The 21,722-nt window shown below is 48.7% G+C and overlaps 1 protein-coding gene and 1 long non-coding RNA gene across 2 annotated transcripts; one reads left to right on the forward strand and one right to left on the reverse strand.

Moving 5' to 3' along the window:
- Positions 1–1,138: 1,138 nt before the first annotated feature.
- Positions 1,139–11,171, reverse strand: LOC143384421 (uncharacterized). The gene is made up of 4 exons (XR_013089315.2): positions 11,067–11,171; positions 7,407–7,529; positions 5,896–5,961; positions 1,139–1,408 (listed from the first exon to the last, which is right to left on the reverse strand). It is a non-coding gene; the product is annotated as an uncharacterized LOC143384421 (long non-coding RNA).
- Positions 11,172–13,382: 2,211 nt separating this feature from the next.
- Positions 13,383–16,703, forward strand: Irx5 (iroquois homeobox 5). Its single transcript, XM_076838895.2, has 3 exons — positions 13,383–13,777; positions 14,827–15,232; positions 15,404–16,703. The coding sequence occupies exons 1-3, from the start codon at positions 13,529–13,531 to the stop codon at positions 16,195–16,197; spliced, it is 1,449 nt and encodes a 482-aa protein (XP_076695010.1). The 5' UTR covers positions 13,383–13,528; the 3' UTR covers positions 16,198–16,703.
- The last annotated feature ends 5,019 nt before the right edge of the window (positions 16,704–21,722 follow it).

The raw sequence follows: 21,722 nt of genomic DNA on the forward strand, positions 1-21,722 counted from the left end.
AGGGGAGTCAGGAGCAGAGAGGGCGAGGAAGAAGGGGTAGGACACCATCCCCAAGGGCACACTCCCAGGGACCCCCTCCCTCCAGCCAAGCCCCACTTGCCTACAGTTACTACCCAGGAGTCCATTCACATTATTAATCCATCAAATGGATTAATCCACCCAAGTGGCTGCAGCTCTCATAATCGTTTCCCCTCTGGACACTCCTGCACTGTCTAACACAAGCTTTGCAGGGGACACCTCACATCCACACCACAACACAAGGGTTAAAGAGCAGGTGGGATGGGAGAGGAGCAGGTGTGGCCGTGGTGGAGAGAGCAGTTCCTGTCCTGCCTGTAAGGACATCAACATCAATGCTGTGATATTCCACCATATGTTGCAAGATGCTACTATGGGGGAACCTGGGTAGGGGCTCAAGGAGTCCTCTGCACTTCACTGTACAGCTGCATGCGAATCTAGAATCCTCTCAAAATATACAAATTCAATAAAAAAGAAAAAGGAAACATTCTAGCCTACTAAATGTACTTGGCCTCACTGAGATCAGGGTTAAGAATTCATTATGGCCCCTGGAGTCTGCGAAAACTGTGGAATCAGATGGTTCCAAACCCAGCAGTTTCTGTGAGGGTCCTGGGACTCTCCCAGGTTCCCTGTAGGGACTCCCTCTGGCCACAGGGCAGGAGGCCTCCTTTGGAGAGCTACCCCTCCATTTTTGCCATAGGTGCTACAGAGGTCATGACAAGGAATTCGCCAATGGCAGAGTAACCCCAAATGTGTCCACTCCAGGGAGACCCGGATGCCAATCTTTTTTACGTTTTAAATCAAACGTTCCAACACATGGCCAATGCTCCACCTCTGTGGCAATTGTTCCTTTTATCTGAATGGCACTAATAGAGATGTTCAGGAAGGAAATGCTCCATCCCACAGGGGCTAATATAGAGAATTAAAATACACATACGATACCTTTCAAGGCTTTTATGTCCAATAACTATAATAGAGTCATATTAGAAAGTGATCTTAAACCACCTCTAATGCTATCTGACAGAATTACTGAGATAAAGGGATTTTTTTGGACCCTCTTTTTCAAGTCTAAATATTCATTCAATCCAATAAAGACATTTTAGAAAAACAGTCACCATATAAAATTTATTTCATTTTTTCCTTCACTTTGTTTCAAACAGAAATTATTTCAGCAACATTTTTATATCATAAGCATTTTCAATACAATTGATGATGAAGAAGAGTTTACCCTTCCGCTACATGGACCCCAAGGAGCTCAACCGGAAAAATACTGTCGTCTATAAACAGAAACATTCAAAACATTATTTAAATCCCCTGAGCGCTTGATTTTTCCAATTCTTTTCCATCTAGACTGAAACGGATGTCAGGAAATTTCAAAGACCGATGGCTGAATCTAAAAGGAAAAAAAACAAACCATTTAGTTGCCACGATCACTGCCGGGTCAGTCCCCAGTACCTTATACTTCCTGATCACTCTGAGCTTCCCAGGCTGCTTCTGCCTGGGAGAAGACAAGTCACCAATCAATTATGCACACTAATTAAAAATGCTACCTTAGGAGGTGTTTTAATAACTTAGTAATGGGGTGAAGTGTTTCTTCTAATTGCTTACTTTAAAACAATTTTGGTAACAAAAACACTAGCCAGGCCGCACCAGACACTTACAAACATTTCATGCTACAGTCTACATGGACCATCCGGGGGCCCCCGACGGTGGTGGTACAATTCTGCAACTGGTTGAGGTCACATGGAAAATAGAATTATATGCTAATTTGTCCCTATATTAAGTTATCATAAAGGTTAGACGAAACACAGTAAAGTGAATTCTGGAAAAATAATTAACTAAATAGGTTGGTATGTACCGTATCAAAGTAAACTGTTTATCTTGATAGATACAAATACAAGAAAGATTTTTAAAGGCAGGGATATTTTGTCATTTTCAAAAACAAGTGTTTTAACTAACCCCAGGCAATGACTTGCATAATTTAAAATTTTTTATATAAATAGTTGTTCTCTAAAGAAGCACAGAGGCAGGGTGATTTTTTTCCAAGGGGGAAAAAAAAGAAAAAGAGAGAAGGGCATAGTATCCAGAAGAGAATAATTTTCCCAGAAAAAAAAAACTTCACTTTACCTACACATTTCTTAACTCACATAAACAGTTCTCTGTGTGCCATAAAATGAGCACACACGTTCAAACTAAATGGTGGGGTAAGAAAGTATTGATTTTAATGCATTTTTAATTTTACTCCAAACTGAACAACAACATAGGTGTTTTTCTTGGCATAGATCTGCCTGAAGAAAATATGCTTTATTCAAAAATCTATCGAGAAAGAAAAATCTAAATTATTTTTTCTGGAAGACATAACTGATTCTATGGATACTGCGTTGATTTAAAAAAACCATAAGACCAAATCAATCTTTGAAGAATTGGGCCTACTAGTTTCATATACGATGACGGCACATTCCTCATATTTCTGGATTTTAAAACTACTTTTGTAGAAAAAGAGAAAGAACATGGGAGGCAGGTAACGATGGACACATGAAATCTTGCAGCATGTGGAATCACAAGTGCAGGATTTCCTGAAGCACCCAGTTCATTTAAGAACACAACAAAGACAGTGGCAGAGATCATCTGTGTCATACCCTTAGGCAAATTCCTGGGGGAAAAACCACAATTATTTTATACTCTCAAGTCTATCCTTTCTGCCATCAAAAGATGTATTTATAATTTCCATATAAGAAATATGCCATGCCGTAGGAGAGCTTGCATCCATACAGCCATCTGGAGTGCCTTTAAATCATAACTCATTTTTAATTTCTGAAGGGATTTTGCCTATTGATCTTAATGATTTTATGACTACTAGTTACCATAGAATGAGTTAGGTGCTCATGAAATATCAGTTTGACATCTTGTTCAAATACTTACTTTTCTCCCTGCATTCCCAGCCCTGTCTGCCCTATTTTTCCACCTACCAAGTTAGATATGGAGATATTCGGATATAAAATCTTCAAACACCTGGACACATAAACATGCAGGTATATACCTCTTACTATTATTTTGTTGGAAGGATTTTATGTATTGAGATCTTAATACACTCCTCCCCCTCCCCCCAAAAAGAGCAGAAGTCTAACAAAAATGAAAACCTGCACTGATGCCTAAAAAAATCAGTACTTAAGTAGATTAATCGTCATTCCCAGGGAACGCAATCTGATGTCCAGAGACTGAAAGTCAGTCTACCATAAAATATGGCACATTAAATACTACAATGACCCACTTGAAATGTCTTCATGCAATTATGATGTCCTCTACAAACAACTGTGGATACAGTTAAATTTTAATATTCAGTACCAGAGGTTTCCATGCAAAATATATTGAAATTGTAAAGATACTGAAGTCGGTTTAAGATTGCATCAAACAGATCAGTAGCTATTCCATGGCAAAAATGAAGGTTGAAAATCAGACTTGAAAAGAATTATTAAAATGAGGAAGAAATATTGAGTTATCACAAGCAACACTACCATTCCTGCTTATAAGATTCAGGATTTCAACCAGCTACTGGGAAGAATGAAAAGGTTCTTCTAACCAGCTAAAAAAGAAAGTCTTTACCAAGCCCCTTGAAAAAGCTCATTTTCACATTACTCAGGCTTCATTATGCTAAATCAATATTCGTTTAGTCACTGGGGTTATTGACATATTTTAAAATAAAAGTATACCCTTCAGCTACTGCACTCATTACAGGTAATTTGTCTTGTCAGAGAGCAGGGAATATTATCCTAGTCTTTCAGGGGCTGACAGCCATGGAAATACCTCCCCATGGTTACAACTGTAAATAATTTTAAGGTAAAATATTGAAAAATCAATGACTGTTTCCTGCAATCTGTCACAAACAAATCAATCATAATCTGCACTGCCAGAGAGTATGATTTGAAGGAGATGGGAGCAGATGTAATTCTTGGCTGGAATCTCTCATTTCAAAATCACTTCACATAATGGTGTCATCATTTAAACACTTAACAGTCGGTGCGACTGCCACTGGAACATCCAGTCGGACAAAACCACGAGGAGGAGGAGGAGAACATGCCATCACTATTATGTTAACAAACATTTAATTTAAAGGGTTGCTGCATTAGTAAATTTCCGCTGAAAATGGTTTTACCTGCCTCTTTTGCAGTTTGAAATCAATCAAGGCTGCTTTTCTGTGTTCTGATGCCTAGAAAATTAGCCCAGGACTCAAAGTATACTCACAGGCCTTTAATTTTAAAAGTCCATTATAGAGAATAAAATTTGGAATGAAAAATAAGACATTTCCATTTCAGAATATCCATAATTCTATGTTCAAAACAATGATTAAAAACAGTGTCATTGATGTCAAGATGATACTCTGATGACTTAAGAGCAGCTGTAAAGGAATACAGTGAGACCTGTTCAATCCAGATACAGCCCTGTGCTCCATATACAAGCTACACCACAGAGGGATATACAAAAAACCAGTGTGATAACCCAGCATCCAAGAGCAAAAGTTGCTCAAGGTCATAATATTGAAGAGTTTTAAAAATGTAAACTGCTTTTCGAATAATTGCTTTGATATTCCCATTTTTTTCTTACACTATATTTTATGGTCTCCTCAGCTGCTTATTACCCTCTGTATAGGCGTGAATAAAAGAATCTGAAAATTGGTATATTTTGCCTTTCTGTTGGGTTAACCCCAAACACTATTTGACATGAAGATTAGTCTCTTTTCTGAAAGTTTGTGTTTTTAAATGTACGCTAGTTCCTTTAGTGGATGAAACCAATTTTAGTTATCACATTTCTTACCAATTGCCTAATTACACAATTAGACACCATGAAGTCCTTTATTGTTTTATTAATATTCCTCCCTAGATAGAGTTCAGGGGGCAGACATCTTTGATGACTAGAAAAGTAGTTTTTCTTAACAAGGAAAACAAATAGATACAAATACCATTCCACAACAGAAGCCTGTAGAAAGATCTGAGACGAAGTAATTGGTCTTTTACAAACACCAATTTCTAATTTAACCTGCATCATCAATGTGCAGATTGGCATCAGGAAGTAGAGTCTTTTCTGATAGATCCAAATCGAACCCAATTTTTGTTCTTCAAGAATCTTAGGTGTATTTCTCCAAGGCCAACTCCAGGTTTTTGAAAACAAAAAAAGCACGTGGGTAAAGCACCAAAGGCATCCCCCAGAACCAAGCAAGAGTCCTCCTTCCATGGGAATCCCCGCAACAGCTGCAGGCTCAGTAGCCAGGCAATCTCGCAAGTGGAAAAGGAAAGCTTTACCAGGGCCTAGGATTTCAGGAAGAGCGCAGAGAGACCCACAGCCCGGAACCAGGACAGGCAGCCATGTGCTGAGCTGCTGGTGCACGCACTGGAACGCCCCAGGCGGGCCCAACTCACTTCTCGCCAGGGCTCTGGAACCAGCTGCCAACCACCAAGTCCTCCCCTCTGAGCCTGGCTATGGCTGGCAGCAAATCACCCTGCAGAGAACACATCCCCCAGTGAACCAACAAAGGACCGCGAGGTAATCGGGGGACAGTGGGACAAGGCTGCAGGCGTGCGTGTCAACCACAAACTGAAATGTTAGTCACCTACTAGCACCGACCAGGACACCATCACAGAGCTCAGTCTCAGAAAGAAGCTATTTTAAGGGTGCTGAGTCTGCCAAAAGGATATTTCTCAGTGTTCCCAACGCAGCCCTGACATACCCTAAGAGAAGCAGGCTCAAAAACTTAGCAGAGGAAAATAAGTCTGCTTGCATATCCCAAATTCAAAGAAAAGGCTGTCTAGTGGACAAGATTCTTATATATATAATGATGGTTCAGGATTACAAAGAAAAGTCTTATTTTAAAAGAGAGAATATTACCTCCCTGTCTGCAGAATCTCTTCTTCCAACAGCCAGGACACTAGATCCATTAGGAGCTGTGGACTCCTGGAAAGAAGAACAGAATGGTCAGCCCCCTCTCTCCGTCCTCTTCCTTCCTTTGTGGGATCACAATTTAATTACCAATACTTCAATTGATTTTATTCCTGAATGATACATTTCTCAAAAAGCATACTCGTTAGCGATTTCCACCAGAGAACATTTAGTATGACCTTATCCATTAATCAACCCTAGCCCAAGACTGGAGGCCGCTTCCCTCTGGTTTCTACAGTGGCAGACCTTGCCCACGTCTATTTTATTATAAAAGGAATAGAGTTTAAGTACATTTGAATTACACCTTCAGTGCATGTGAAATATGAGTTTTCATAATAAATTTGGCAGATGACAGATGTGAAATTCAACAAATCTGCATATATGTTTAGATTTTTTTCCCCATATTTATCCTTAGAAGGAAAAAGAAACAACCATCTAGATCCTTTCATCTCTTAAATTCAACAACTCTGTACATGGTTTAAAACAAAACAAAAAAGAAGCTTAAAGGTAAACAAAGAGGAATCAGACTGCCCTCCCCGTCCCTGCTGAGCATTTTCTTGATATTTGTGTCATGTTTTCTCACTTGCTGGAATGCCTCAGCTCTCGGCCATACACGAAACCCCCTTCCATAAGTCCCAATCAGTTAAAGGGGGAAGGCAAGTCTATTATTTATAATCAATTATTATTTCACATTACAGTAAAAATCACTTTAATGCCTTAAAAAGTATCACAGAGAAGAATTTTTTTTTCTATCGAAATATATGCTAACTATACTGCCTTCTGTAGAACTAGATTTTTATTTTTGTCATATACTAATTTTTTTACTCAACAAAATATTCTGATACTAAGTCCTATTCCTTGCTCTGCCCACTAGACAACACAAATATTCTGCAAAATAATTCTTTCTCATGCACCTATATTCAGCAGCCAAATTTTAATGAGAAATGGCAAGTTCTGTCTACACCTGTATACTCTTCACCACTAAGAGTTTGGTACTCATGACTGGATGACAAAATTTACCATTAAAAGAACTAGGTAATTAAAATAATCCCAAAATGCGATTTGGTACAAGTAGAGTCTTTTTTAAAAATAATAATTGTATTTCTATAAAATATCTTAGTCTTCATATTTATGAAAGGTACTGAGTTACTTTATAAATTTTGCTATCCAGTAGTATCATTCAAATGAATTATTCAATGTAATTCCAGGAAACATGACAAATAAAAATAAATAAATTATCCAGTGTCATTCTACGAATCCAAAAATTTTCTATTTACAACACTCTGGGTGAATGCAATAATGGAATTTTAATATTGAAAGGCCTCAAGTGGCATTCTCTACCTTCTGTACTTAGCCTCTGTCACCAGTGTCAATTCTTTGGTAAAGCCAACCCTCATGCTATTTTGAGTCACTCCACACACAAGCATCCCCACGGTGTGTGTGTGTGTGCAGACACTCACCTGCAGATGAGCCTTGGGACATGCAAGAATAAATTTCAGCCAACATTTGGAGGAACCCCACAGATTGAAAGTGAACTTAGCTGAAAACATCCAAACGTATTATGGAAGCATCATACTTATCACCTGTATAGAAAATGGAAATGATTCTGTTTAAGGAAACACAGAAGACTAGCAATACTTCTGGGATATTAGATATGAATATCTAATCTAATTTTCTCCAAGGTATCACTCCATATTATGGTGAATAAACAAATAAAAGCTGTATCAAGGTGTGGAATATCATTAGCTTGAGAAAAGGCTAGAAAAATGGATTACATAAATCACAACTGCAGGAGAAAATTATATTCCCTTCTCCTGAACAAATGTCAAGTTCATCCTCACTAATAAAGACTTAAACTCAAACTACATTAGAATATACTGGTTTTCAATTTTGAAGCATTTAAGTTAATTTGCCAAGCTAAATTGGTGCTTAGGTATAATACAGCTATAAAAACATTGCAGATTTATGCAGAAATAAGTTATCAGTATCACACTTCAGAGTAGTGCCGAGAAAGCAATCCAAACTCATTATTGAAAAGGAAAATAGAATTTCTAGATTTTTACACATTCTTAAAGCTGTGCCAGCTGTTATCCTATTTAGAAAAATTATTCTCCACCAAACAGCTACCAAATATGCCAAAAAGATGTTAAAAATACAGACATCAACACATAACCTAGAAAATGAGAAGGAAAAAAAAAAAAAAAAAAAAAGAAAGATACTGAGATATTACCACTCAAAAACAGGCTGGGCTAGTTTAGAATAAAAACATGGTTTCAAAGTATAATATTTATAATCTATTTAAAAGAACATATTTAATCCATTCAGGATTATAGGATTTCATTTATTTCCATGATATCAACTAAAGAACATTTTTAATTTTTCCTAAGATTTCTAGAATATATAAATATATTAATAATTACTTGATGCTATCAATCAAAACTGATGATATGCAATTAGTTCATGTTCCTATTTCATCTCTTCCAACACAATAAATTTTTAAATAACACATGGATAATAGCATGAGGATGGAGATGCAGCTGCCAAAGAAAAAAAATTTTGATGGGGGGCTGAGGGATAAATAAAGCAATTATCTCTAAATTAACGCTCTTGTTTTAGTTTGAGCAAACAAATCTAAATAAGTCTCCCTTTGATTTTAGTTTACCATGTAATTCTAACCAGCTAATTATCCTTGGAGTCAAGAATGAGCTGTGACTCTACACCTGGCTTTTCCGATCATGATCATATGCCTGTGGTCTCCTCTACTTTCATTTCCTCTTTCTACAATGAGTTTTAATATTAAAGGGAAAACACACACACCTCTCTCACACACGCTGATGGACAGCCAGCTTCCAGGAAAGAGTGCGCTACAAAGAGAGGGGGAAATCTTAATGTAATCCTTATGTTAAGGGGTATTAGGTGCTGGGTAAGCCAAAGGTAATATAATCAGCAGCATCCGCCTTGCCATTGTTTTTGCAGTCAGAGATTTAGAGTGAAGGACAGTAATGTTATTTTAGTGGACACCCAGGTTATGATTCAGATCCTTAAACTAATGCATCTTCTCCACTTGCTCATCAATTCAAATTTACAGAACAATATTTTGGAAAACATAAGTTCTCCTCTATTTCTAGAACTAAAAACAAGGCATTCCACAAATGTTGTAGCTAGGCACTTGATAATATGGAAAAGAAACTGTTTCCCACCATTGAGACATCATGGGAGACTCTTTCCTCTCCAAAAAATTCCAGTGGCATACATTTCGCATGTATGCACCTTTTTGTCATATTCCTGTTTCTGAACATTAAGCATGGCTTCCTCAAAAGGTGTTTTCTAAACACCAATGTTTGCTTAATCATATACTGCAGTCTTATGTTTTTATTTTTTTTTTCAAAATTAGAAACCATTTATTCTACAAAGGTAGAGTACAAAGAAAGCAAGCTGAGAAAATGTTTTGCCAAAAAGCCACAAGTAGTATTACTACATGCCAGAACACTTAACATTAAACTACCATTTCTCTCTAAAACTTCTGTTGCCAAGCTGCTCACAAAATCTGCAAGCAGAAAGAGAGGTTTCAAGTGCAATTAAATTCTCCAAAAGCAAAACTGTACAAAAAAAAAAAAAATATGCTGCCCTTCTTATGTCTCCATTTATAGACAACATTTTCTCAGGATCTTAATTAAGATAACGATGCACACCTGTGTCAACATTCTCTGGCAAGACAGCCTTATCAATCATAATCCTTTAAGTACACTCTAAAACAGCCAAGCGATATGACAGAAGCAATCTGTTGCCTTTCCTGGAGTTGGTGTTGTGTCTCTCCCACAAGAATGATGAGATCTTTTAAAATACAGCAGCCCTACTTTTATGAGTCTTTAAAGTTTTAACAGTAAACAGCTATTACACTAAGTAAACAGGAGTAACCTCTTTTGCACTTGATTGAAACAATGACAACTATACAGTAAAAAACTCGAAGAGCAAGCTTCATGGCCATGTCCTGACAATACAATTATGGATCATGTTTGAAAGCTTTACCTTTTAAGAGTTATGCATAACTGGATCCAAGCAGACAAGACAAACCAATAAACCCTTAGTAAGTTTAAATATGAAGTTTAAGAGCCCCATGTTAAAAACAATCAGAGCAAACCTATCCCTAGTGTAAGTTAACATACTCAGAAAGATACAAATGCAGTGGTAAGTAAAAAGAAAAGCCAAGAAAAAAAATTTGTGGGTAATCTGAGATGAGAGTTGGGTTGGTTGATTTCACCTCTGCTGGTGGAGAAAAGAGATTCTGTGACAAGAGACCTGTGAAACTACTGCTAACAAGTAAACTGATTCTCAAATGGAAAAGCTGATGAATAGAAAGGGAAAGAATGGGGAACAGAGCCTCACCACCAAGATACAAAGTTAAAACTCCTTGTTCACCAGAGAAAACGTGAAAGCGATCATCTAAAAAAAGGGAGAACATCAGCCTGATGCAGTCTGAATTCCGCCTGCCTACTAATCATCAGTCCTTCCCTTTCACATATTAGCACAATTCTGTCTCAGAAGCCGGGCGGCCGTGGCCAGCCGAGCAGCAGAGCCATCAATGTGCAAATAAAGCAGAAAATAGAGACATCCTTAAGAAATGAGTCTTAAATTTGACGTAGAGCGGAGGTGACAACCACGGCAACAGAACCATAAATTCGAAATGCTTCAATATCTTGCAGGATTCTTTCCAGTCCTCCCGGACACAAAAAAGAAGAGACCAAAAGCGGGGTGGGGGGATCAGGGAGGTGGTCGGGGGGAGAGAAACAGCCGTGGGTCCAGAGTGGTAGGATTGTGTAATGAGGATGTCTGCGTGACAGACTCGGATTCTCGGTGGCACAAACCCCCACGGCTCCATTTCAGAAACCCAACGTACTGGACCAGAGCCGAGAGAGTGATGGAGGGGACACGCGTGGACGCAGGGGACACGCTCACGCGCGTCCTCCCGCGAACGGTGACACCGGGAGAGGCGCATCGGAGGTTCTCGCGGCCCACGCGCGGGGCCCCGCCGCCGCCTCCTGGTCCACCAGGGGACGTGGCTGTCCTCGGCGGCGGAAGCCGGCGGCGCGGCACTGGGACCCGGCTCGGAGGGGGCTCACCTCTGCTCCGCGGAGCGGGCTCGCGGGACGCGGACGCTCCCTCGTGGCAGGCGCGAGTCCCCGGCGGGCGGCGCACGCGGGCTGCCACCGACCGTTAGCACGAAGGGCTGCAGCGGCGGCGGCGGGCGGAGCCGGGGGCGGGCGCGGAGGAGCCGCGCGGCCGCGGGAGGCGGGAGCCCAGGCAGCGGGGCGGGGACGCTCCGGCTGCTCCCGGCCGCCACCAAGACCGCCCCGAGCCCGGGAGGGTGAGCCGAGAGGCCGCCACTGGCCTGCTCCGCGCTTCCCGAGTTCGGGCTGTGCTGGCTGCTGCGCCTCGCTCCAATGTCGGCGGGCTCGCAACCCCCTCGGCCCCGAATCCTGTCCCGGCTGCACGCTGCCGTCGGCTTCTCGTCTCCATGACAATAGTGCAAGCGAAGCCCCGCCCGGCCCCGCCCCTTCGGTGCCGGGACTCCGAGGGAAGCGAGTCTACGTCATTAGGGGCGGGGCCAATGGAAGACGGCGTCCAATCAGAGGCGAAGGCCGTGTAACGGGAGGGGCGGGGCTGACCGAGAGGCTCTCGGATACTGTAGTCCGGAGCGCTCTGTCGGCCTGGGGGGCGGAACCTCGATGGGGAGCCGACGGAGGGGAGGAGTCAGCGCGCGTGCGTGAAGGCGCGCCGCCGCGCGGGTGCCAGTGTGAGGAGTTGGGGTTAGTGTTTGCTCTGGCTGAAGCTCAGGATATAAAGTGTGTCAAAGTCATTGTAAGAAACTTTGTATATGTGGTGCTTCGGTAGCGCGTGGCTCCATTATAAAAGCTCACGAAGTCTCTGATGCACAGAACTCGCCCGCAGTGCCCGACACTGGGCAGGCCCCTGTCTGGTTCACCAGCGCCCCTGTCTGTCCCGGAGTTCGAGTGCGTCGGTGACTGGAGGCGGCGGGAGGCGGAGAGATTGGGAGAGGATCTGTTTTGTATTCTAACTGAGTGGCCGTGGTGGGCAAGGGCTCTGCCTGTGACTCAGTTGTGTTTGTCTTGCCAGCGCCTCGCTGAACAAACAGTGGTTGGGTTGGGCACTGCTCTGCCTAGTGTTTGCAGTGGAGCTTGGGCGGGTGCGAGAGTGCATGTGAAAGGCAAGGCAACTTAGTTGAACAAAAGGGAAGGGGACCCGCACCCTCGCCACTACCGACCTAGCAGGGCGAGTTGCCCACGGAAAACCGACCGAAGGACGCTGCGCCACAGCGGGGTGGAAGGAGAGGTAGAGAGGGGGCGAGGAGGTCTGGGGACCTACTCCAGTGTAGCACCTTCTCCGTTTGATAGTTCTTGTCCACTACCTCTCCTCTAGAAAAAGGCTACCTCGGCAGTCCCAGGACCCCAGTGTCGCCTCCCTCGCAGTCCCGCCGGGTGGTCAGTGGAAAGAAGGCCGAGCCGAGGCCTGGCTTTCGCCCACCTGCTGCTGCTGCCGCTGCTGCTTCTGCTGCTGCCAGCGCAGAGGGGCAGTCATCCCGGACTCCCTGTGCCCAGGGCGCCGGCATCCATTGGCTGTCTCGGGGACCTTAATCCCGGATCTCCAACTCGCTCCAGGGACCCCTGGCTTGAGGGAGAAGCCAGTGGGGAGTGGGTGGCGAACCACCTCGTAGCCCAGCCTCCCAGAGAACAAGAAATCCGCTCACAGAGAGGAGAGGGGAGCACCGAGCGTTCGCCCGAGCAGCCTGCGGCTTCGCTCCCTTTGTGCTTTCAAGCGGCCGGACCCGCTATCGGGGCCCGCCGAGCGTCGAGACTGCCGCTCCGCCCCGAGTTAGCCAGGGAGGAAAGTTGGAGGAGATCGGCGCGCTCGGGATGTGATTGTCATCCTGGGGCCGGCGCTCGAGAGTCTGGGAGAAAGAGCGAGAGGGAGAGACCGGGGAGGGGAGAAGGGGGAGGCAAGAGAAAGGGGGGAGAGGGGGTTGGCGGAGGAGAGGCGGGCGCTAGGGAGGGGCGAGGGGAACGCCAGCGAGCGGGAGAGGGAGCCGGGGAGGAAGAGGGAGAGGGCGAGGCGCGCCTGGCGGCCGGGTTGGCTGTGGCCGCCCAGAGGCTGCTGCCAGTCCTCCCACCGACTACACCCCAGGAAGGAGGAGCTTCGGGCGCGCACAAGGCGTCAGAATCCTCAATTTCCAACTTAGCATCTTGGCAGGACCTTTGCGAAGCCAAAAGCAGAGCCCCCCGGTGCAAAGAGCGAGGGGGGAAAACGAGAAAGCAGCAAGGGCGGGGAGGGGGAAAAAGCCCAGCCGGGGCGAGCGAGGCGCGCAGAGGAGCGGGCGCGGCGGTCGCAGCCGGAGGCGCGCGGGAAGCCAACCAGGAGGCGCCGCGGGCCGGAGCCCCGGAGCCCGGGCTCGAGGAGCAGCGGCCCAGGGCAGCCAGAGGCCAGGTGCCCGCCCGCTCGCCCTCGCAGGGCGCCGCCCGGCTCGTTGGCGGCCGCGGCGCGGCGCGCCCCATGCCCGTGTGTGGCCATGTCCTACCCGCAGGGCTACTTGTACCAGCCGTCCGCCTCGCTGGCGCTCTACTCGTGCCCCGCATACAGCACCAGCGTCATTTCGGGGCCCCGTACGGATGAGCTCGGCCGCTCGTCTTCGGGTTCTGCGTTCTCTCCCTACGCTGGCTCCACTGCCTTCACGGCGCCCTCGCCGGGCTACAACTCGCACCTCCAATACGGCGCCGATCCCGCGGCTGCCGCCGCCGCCGCCTTCTCCTCGTACGTGGTGAGTGAGTGGGATCCGCCGCGGGCGAGGGCAGCGGGGCCAGGCTAACGGGCGAGGGCGGCTGGGGACACGGGCCTAGGCACCGCTGCCGACCTCCCCCGCCAGGCTTCGCGGTCCCTACAAACTTGGGCGATTGTCTCGCTGGGCTTCGCCCGGGCCTTGGGCGCAGGAGTTGTTCGGAGAAAAGCCGCGTCCAGCTAGGATCCTTGAGGTGGAGGGAAGGGTTTTGAGGGGAAGGGTCGTTGCAATCAAAGCCGGATTTGGTTCAAACGGAAACTCCCGGCCGCCCTGCAAATTTTATTTTTTTGGTTTTGCCATTTTGGAAAAGTTCAAAAGAATTAGATCCGAAATCAGAACAGAAACGTGCTAAATCTATGCAAATGTGTTTGGCCTCGCCTTTAATTAATCCTCCAAAATGTTGCAAATCCGTAATCCTATCTTCACAATCCGATTTGGAGGTATTAAATTTCTGGAAAGTCGACCGAGCTGCGGTGCATCCGGGATTTTTCGGCCGGGTGCACTTTCTGGAAAAGCGCAGTGGCTTCGATTCGGGTTAGCATTTCTGGAGGGTGGGAGTGCTAGGCAAGGCTCAGCCTTTCCTTTGCGTTTCTTTGTGGATTAAAAGAGAAAGAAAGTAAGCCTTGGCTTCTCTTGTTCTACCCCCGTGCGCCCAACGTGAGGTCGCCCCAGAGCGGAGCAGGGAGTCCCGGCTCCTGCCCAGGCCTCTATCTGGATGGTGGGCCGGGCGCGGAGGCCAGGTCTGCGCACAGGGCACGGTCGTTCCCCGGCAGACCAGGGTGGCACCGAGGTCGGGACAGCTTCAGGGGTCCCCGCAGGACCAGATTCAGGAATCCGGGCCTCTGCTGTCTTCGGAGGAGGGGGGCGGTGTGCTTCTCAGTCTGAGTCAACCAGCCCTCCCCCAGGGGAAGCTGGAGTGAGGGCCTGGCTCGCCCGCAAACCCCGGGACATAGGCAAAGTGTGCTACGGTCGTTCAACTGGCAGTGGAGACCGAGGCCCACACTCACCTCCTCTCTGCCTGTCCCCCGCAGGGCTCTCCCTACGACCACACACCCGGCATGGCGGGCTCCTTGGGGTACCACCCGTACGCTGCACCCCTGGGCTCCTACCCGTACGGGGACCCTGCATACCGGAAGAACGCCACCAGGGACGCCACGGCCACTCTCAAGGCCTGGCTCAACGAGCACCGCAAGAACCCCTACCCCACCAAGGGCGAGAAGATCATGCTGGCCATCATCACCAAGATGACCCTCACCCAGGTGTCCACCTGGTTCGCCAACGCGCGCCGTCGCCTCAAGAAGGAGAACAAGATGACGTGGACTCCGCGAAACCGCAGCGAGGACGAAGAGGAGGAGGAGAACATTGACCTGGAGAAGAATGACGAGGACGAGCCCCAGAAGCCCGAGGACAAGGGCGACCCCGAAGGCCCTGAAGCAGGTTGGTGGCTGAGGGAAAGGATTTGTGGAGCTGGAGTTCAGTGAATAGGGGGCCTGGAGGGGGCGCGCACGGGGCCTGGAGGTTTGGGGCCCGGGTCTCTGCCTTTGCAGGCGGGAACCCGGGCCCGCCGCGTGGCCTCTGCGTTTCTGACAGCCTGGGTCTCGCCCACAGGAGCCGAGCAGAAGGCGACTTCGGGCTGCGAACGGCTTCAGGGGCCGCCCACCCCCGCCGGCAAGGAGACCGAAGGCAGTCTCAGCGACTCGGATTTTAAGGAGCCGCCCTCCGAGGGCCGCCACGACACGCTGCCCGGGCCCCCCCGCGCCGGCGGGCCCTCCCCAGCGGGGCCAGCGGCGGCGCGGCTAGCGGAGGACCCGGCTGCTCACTACCCCGCGGGCGCGCCGCCGCCCGGCTCGCACCCATCCGCGGGAGAGCTGCCCCCCGGTCCCGGCGGGCCCTCGGTGATCCACTCGCCACCACCGCCGCCGCCGCCAGCGGTGCTCGCCAAACCCAAATTGTGGTCTTTGGCAGAGATCGCCACATCCTCGGACAAGGTCAAGGACGGGGGCGGCGGGAGCGACGGCTCTCCGTGCCCACCGTGCCCCGGGCCTGTAGCCGGGCAAACCCTGGGAGGCAGCCGCGCGTCGCCGGCCCCGGCGCCGTCGCGCTCGCCCTCCGCGCAGTGTCCTTTTCCGGGCGGGACGGTGCTGTCCCGGCCTCTCTACTACACCGCGCCCTTCTATCCCGGCTACACGAACTATGGCTCCTTCGGACACCTTCACGGCCACCCGGGGCCCGGGCCAGGGCCCACAACCGGTCCGGGCTCTCATTTCAATGGATTAAACCAGACGGTGTTGAACCGTGCGGACGCTTTGGCTAAGGACCCGAAAATGTTGCGGAGCCAGTCTCAGCTAGACCTGTGCAAAGACTCTCCCTATGAATTGAAGAAAGGTATGTCCGACATTTAACGCGGGCTGCGTCGGTCCCGGACTTGCATAATTTATTAAAACCATGGCCTTGGCAGTTATTTTTCCATCACCAAGAGAAAGAGAGAGAGAGAGACAGAGAAATAAACTACCCTTCTATTCAAAAGTTTATAGTTTATGGAGATGGATGACATAAAGATGTAAACATCTCCACATACAAAAAAAAATGTCTTAACCAACCGAAAAGAAAGAAATTAAAAAAGGATTTGTATTAAATCTTATTCTGTATATTTAATGTAGCATTTTTGTATTTAAATTGATAATTCAATATCTTTGAAGTAAATTATGAAATCAAGACACCTGTACAGGCATTTAATGTTTTTTGTAATATAAATATATACATTTGTGTTTTCCCCAAAACTGTTTCATAGTTTAAAAATACCAAGTTTAATTTAATTTTTTACACCTATTGATTTTTCTGGGTATGAGCTAAAGTATTATTATGGAAAGGAAACAGGTTATACTCTTAGATTTAAAAAGTAAAAGAAACTGCAGCCGCCTTTGTAAAATGCAAAATATTTAATTAAAAGAGATTTTAACAGAATCAGAGCCACTCATTACTCTTTAGAAGCCTCAATAAACTGTCCATTGCCTTGGTCCAAAAGGTGCAAATGCAACTTTTTTTCCAAGTGGGAAATGAAAGGTTCCACAGCCCCTCAGAGCCCCATGGGGAAAGCCATAATTAGGCTCCCAGCCTGGGGGAACCCGGCCCTGCCCGGGCAATGCGGATTTGGATCACTGATGCGGGCTGCTCCGGGAAGATTGGACCCTGGAGGAAGGAGAAGAGACCCAAGTGTATGCCCAGAAGGGAGAAAAGATGGCAAAGCGAGCTAGAGACACGCAGCACCCCAGCGCCAGCGCTTAACCTAATTACTTCCAATCAGTGTCGTGTTTTATGCAAAGCAATCAGCTGGTGAACTTTGCTAATGAGTTCGATTTTATGCCGGATTTAGCCCTTATTACTATTTCAAAGGTGCTGCTGGCTAATGCGGGAGGGGAGCGTCAGGGGATGCCAAGGGGAGGCTTTCCCAAGTCACTGTCTCCTCTACTCCTTCAACATGGGCCATTGATCTCTTCTTTGGATTTGATTAAATTAGTGAACGTTCCATCCGCGACCATTCGGGTGGCGGGGGGGCCCTGTGGATGCCCAAGCAGCCTTGGGGCTGGGGTCTTGGGACCGGCCAGGGGACCGTTCCCCCCTTTCACAGGTAGGTGTCACACTTGTCCTGAATTTCAAGCCTGCGCTTTGCAGAGTAGGAGATCCGGTAGTGGGAGGAAGGGGGTGGGGTGGTAGGGAAGGCCACAGTCATTTGGGGGGAAGCTAGGGGAGCCCCCGAAGGAATCCAGAGATCCTCCCCCAAGGGCCTCTTTTTGGACAAGTGGCTTTAGAAGCTGGAGGTCATATGCCTAGATAAGGAGGCCATTGTGGACTCGATGAGGCTTGTCGTCGCTTTAGCACTTTTTTCCCAGTTCAGATTCAAGAGTTTTGGCCCAGTAGCTACAGAAGTATTTTTGAGGTTTTATTTTTTTTTTCGTCTTAATATCGCATATTTCATCTCAAAATGCAAACTCAGGATGCATCTCAAATCTAAATGAGGAAGAGACACCACCCAGCGTCGGAGGCCAGCCAACCCTCACTGTTCCGGCTTGGCTGGGGTGCCGAGTCTCCATTTTGCGCCTGACATGGAGCCGCCAACGTGTTTCACTTCGTGGGAAATTTTTGGTGGTGGGGGGAGACGGGGTGTGTTACAGCAAAAACATACCCCGACGAGGGGAATTAATTTGCTCTATTAAACCCAAGTCTCAGTGTAGAGAGAGAATGTGTTTGCACATAACATCGGTTTAATTAGGCTAAATCAAAATGCACATATTTGCATTTCTACTCAGGATTGCTTTAACCCTACTCGGCTTTTTAAACACATGCCAAAGTTGCATCGAAGTTGTTGCTCTTTTTTCCCCCGTTTTTTCACCTGCAACGGGGCTTCTTTAGTTTATTCGAATTTAAACAAGTTTTGAAAGTAGCGTTTGTACAGATGTTTTAGCGAAGAGTGGTCGAACTTGAAGGCTTAAATTAGTGAGAAAATTCACGCCGGGAAAATAATTTTAAAGCTGGAAGTGTGAATGATCAAATATGCATGAGACGATCGTATTTTATTTTGTCCCTTTAATTATAAATGATTTTTTAAACAATTGAATTCCAGAGACGATTAGCTCCTTCCCGACCACCGCCTCCAGCGCCTCATCCCTCCCTCCACGCCTCTCCCCCCACCCCCTCCAGCCTGGCTCACAATCAGTATTTCACCCCCTGTTGAATATGCAGCCCCAGGAGTCACCTTGTCTACTAAAAAGTGGGAAGAATGGGCCAGTCTCCTTCTCTTAAGGGGGGAGTTTAAGGACGACTTCAACTCCGCGGGGTTTTGGAAGCTACGGCCCTAAACCCTGACCAACGACTTTAAAAAGAAAATTACAGGCCTCCTTGTGCTCCTGGGTGTATGCAAATGATGCGGCCTCCAAAGTCAGACTGCGAGGGCTCAGACTGCAAGCCGAACGCCCGCCGCCGGGCTGCCTGGGAACCGGCACCGTGCCCCTGGAGGGAGCGAGCGGCCTTTCTCCCCACCGAGGGGCTGCACTTGGAGCAGTGCAGCCGGCCGGGCAGCAAAACTCCCCAGGGCTCGGCTGCTGGTACCCAAGTCGCTGTCCTCTGCCCACTTCCCTACCTCCTTTGACCTCTGCAGGGTCTATAGTTTTTCTTCGCCTGGTTGTCTGGAGTAAAAGCCCTCACTTAAGTTTTCTTTTCAGGGCAGAGTTTCGATGGCCAGAGGCTTTTCTGATGACTGTCTAGTGACTTTCCAGTTCGGAGATGGCCTGCCAGGTAGATGTAGGTTGCGGACGTTTAGAAAATCATGGCTATGTTTAATCCCAGAAGTAGTTGTCTGTCTGTAGGGTCCCAAGTCCTTCCCAGAATCTCTGTTTTGTCACCTCACCGGTCGTCTAGGGAGGCAGGGGCTGGGGATTGGGGACCTTCTTGCATGTGCGGGGATCAGTGTTTGTTGGCAGGTTTGGATTGGGATGCTCAAGCTGTGACAAGCAGTGTAGTGCCCAAGACACTTCGGTGCTGGGTTGCAGGGGCTGTAGCCACCTGCGCCTGGCTGGGCCGATTCCTGGTCCCAAGGAGAGCTTCATTCGGTAGAAGGCACTGAATCAATCCCAAGCCACAAGGGTCCTGGGATCACTGAAAGGGGTCTGTGCAGACAGTCCCCCGAGGCAGCGCCAAACCAGGAACGGGCTGGGTCCCTTCCCCTACCCCTGTGTACAGGGCCGATCATGGGATTCGGGAGTGAGGGGACAGTAACTACAACTAATTCCCGAGGGGGCATACGCGGACCTTGGGAGGTTGCGAGATGGGACCTTTCTCCTTCCTGCTCCCGAGTTTTGGGTACCTGGCCCCTAAATGTCCTTCCACTAGCTTAGGTGCGAGGCCTGCTGCGAGGCCTCCTAGTTTGTAAAGCTGTCGGGGCCAGTCATTCCCCGAGACGTGCGCAGCTCTTGGGATCTGGAAGGTTGAGGCGAGAGAGGGTCGTGAATGCGGTTCCCTCGCAAGACTTGTCTTTCAGCCCACCTGTCCGGGGCAAGTGGCTGCCAGATCCGGTGGAGGCACGCAACAGCGCATTGCAAAATGCCCAAAGTGAAAGGAATGTGATTGCACTCCTAAGGAGCCCGAAGCAGATGCAGTTTAGGAAGGGCGCCGCCTACTGGTCCCCCAGAGCCACCGGGCTCTCCGAGAGGGGGAGTTAAGAGAAACCCTGCTAAGCCCCCACCCACAGCAGGGCTTAAGCTCTGAACTCTGAGCTGGTCAAATTTAAACTGTTCACCACCCCAGGTTGCCTCGGCCCTGGACCCCAGGACCCAGTTAGCATTGGGGATTTGTGGAACAGGGCCCATGACTAAAACAGCTTTAACCCTATGGATTCTCGCCATGGCTTCGCACTGTTTCAAAAACCTGGCATCAGACAACTGAGAAATACGTGAGCTACCAGATAGCCCGCGGGTGGGGCCGCAGCTGCGCCGCCCAGGCCATGCGCGACGTTCCCGCTCTGCGCCAGGTGCGCACGCGGGCACCTCTGTAGGCCTGTCCACGCGGGCGCTCAGGACGCAGCGCAGTCGGATTCCAGCTGCAGTTTGGAAAGCTCTCGGGTGCGGGTACCGCGCAACCGTTTTGGTCTTAAGAGCTTTTGCCCCCCGTGGGGTGGACGTTATAGAAAAAGGGAAAGCAAAGAAAACAAAAGCTACCCCGCCATCGCTTAGAACCCTATTTCGAAAGCACCTTCAATGGCAAAGGTGCGACGCTTACCCCTGCGTCCGCCCACCCGGCCGGAAGTGCTAACGGGTGGTGTCCACTGGTCTCCCTCGGCTGCGGGGACGTGTGGGTAAGCAGAGCGCACCGTCGGGGTGTCGCTTCGCATCCCTTGGGGCTGCACCATCTGACAGCAATCGGGCCCAACTGAGACCTGGCCGTCTGTCTTTCCCTCAAACTAACCAAAGCTTTGGTGAGACTATCCCTGGACTCACCCTGCAGGTCTCCCTTTGTGACCAGGCCAGCCCCGGTCTCCTTTTCGTTTATGGCGATAAATGTGACTTGGGTCCCGGGTACTAGGCGGGTCCAGATGGCCTAACAGGAGAAGGCCTCGGGGAGAGGGCAGCCGCTCTTGGCTGGACCCCCTAAGCTAGCCTGCCCCTCGGGGCCCCTGGGGGTCTCCCGCCTCCTGTCGGCTGAAGCTCCCAGCCCTTCGTCCCCCAAGGCCGCCCGCAGGGCAGCGCTCGTTTCCGGCGCCCGAACGAGCCCCGCGCGCCCAGACGCCACTTCCCAGTGAAATCTGCTTTTATTTGCTCCGAGCAAACCCCAGGCTCTCAGCGCTCCCGCCTGATGGATGCAAATGTAAATGTGCACTTATTTAATTGGATCAGGCCCCAAGATAAAAGAGATAAACGGCTCCCCGTTTGCTAACTTATTTTCCGAGGCATGCAGCGCCGCGTGGAGGGGAAGCTAATGAAGGGGCCGCGCGTCGCTCAGCGCTCCGGCTCTCCGCGGCGGTGGCGGGCTGGCCGGCGGACTCCGCGTGGGCTGCGACTCCTCCTGGACATCCTTGGCTCTGGCCCTGCACGCCGGGTGGGCTTCCCGCGGGACCTTGGCGCGGCCAGGCTGGGAAAAGGAGAAGGCACAGACCCGTCCTCGCCACAGACGTCTCCACTGAGGCTCGGACCCCTGTCCTTCGTACCCAGCTCCCCAGGCTTGGGTCACACCGGAAAGCCCACCTCCCTGCCCGCAGGCGTCGTCCTTACACCCCAGGAAGCGTTTTCAGTAAGAAAGACCAGAGGGCCAGGAGGGAAACCTTGCGCACCTCTCTGGACACCATGGTCAGGTGGACCTGCCCTCCACACGGGCAGACCCCCTTCTCTCTGAACGGGTGGCCTTCTCTGGGGAGTCTGGGGTTTGTTTCCGAGTTGGC

This window comes from Callospermophilus lateralis, chromosome 18 (genome assembly GCF_048772815.1).
Source record: "Callospermophilus lateralis isolate mCalLat2 chromosome 18, mCalLat2.hap1, whole genome shotgun sequence".
NCBI classification, from domain to species: domain Eukaryota; kingdom Metazoa; phylum Chordata; class Mammalia; order Rodentia; family Sciuridae; genus Callospermophilus; species Callospermophilus lateralis.

Coding starts and splice junctions, on each gene's coding strand:
- Irx5 (XM_076838895.2), top strand. CDS start 13,529: ATGTCCTACCCGCAGGGCTACTTGTACCAGCCGTCCGCCTCGCTGGCG. Junction 13,778..14,826: donor CCGCCTTCTCCTCGTACGTG/GTGAGTGAGTGG, acceptor TGTCCCCCGCAG/GGCTCTCCCTACGACCACAC. Junction 15,233..15,403: donor CCCCGAAGGCCCTGAAGCAG/GTTGGTGGCTGA, acceptor TCTCGCCCACAG/GAGCCGAGCAGAAGGCGACT.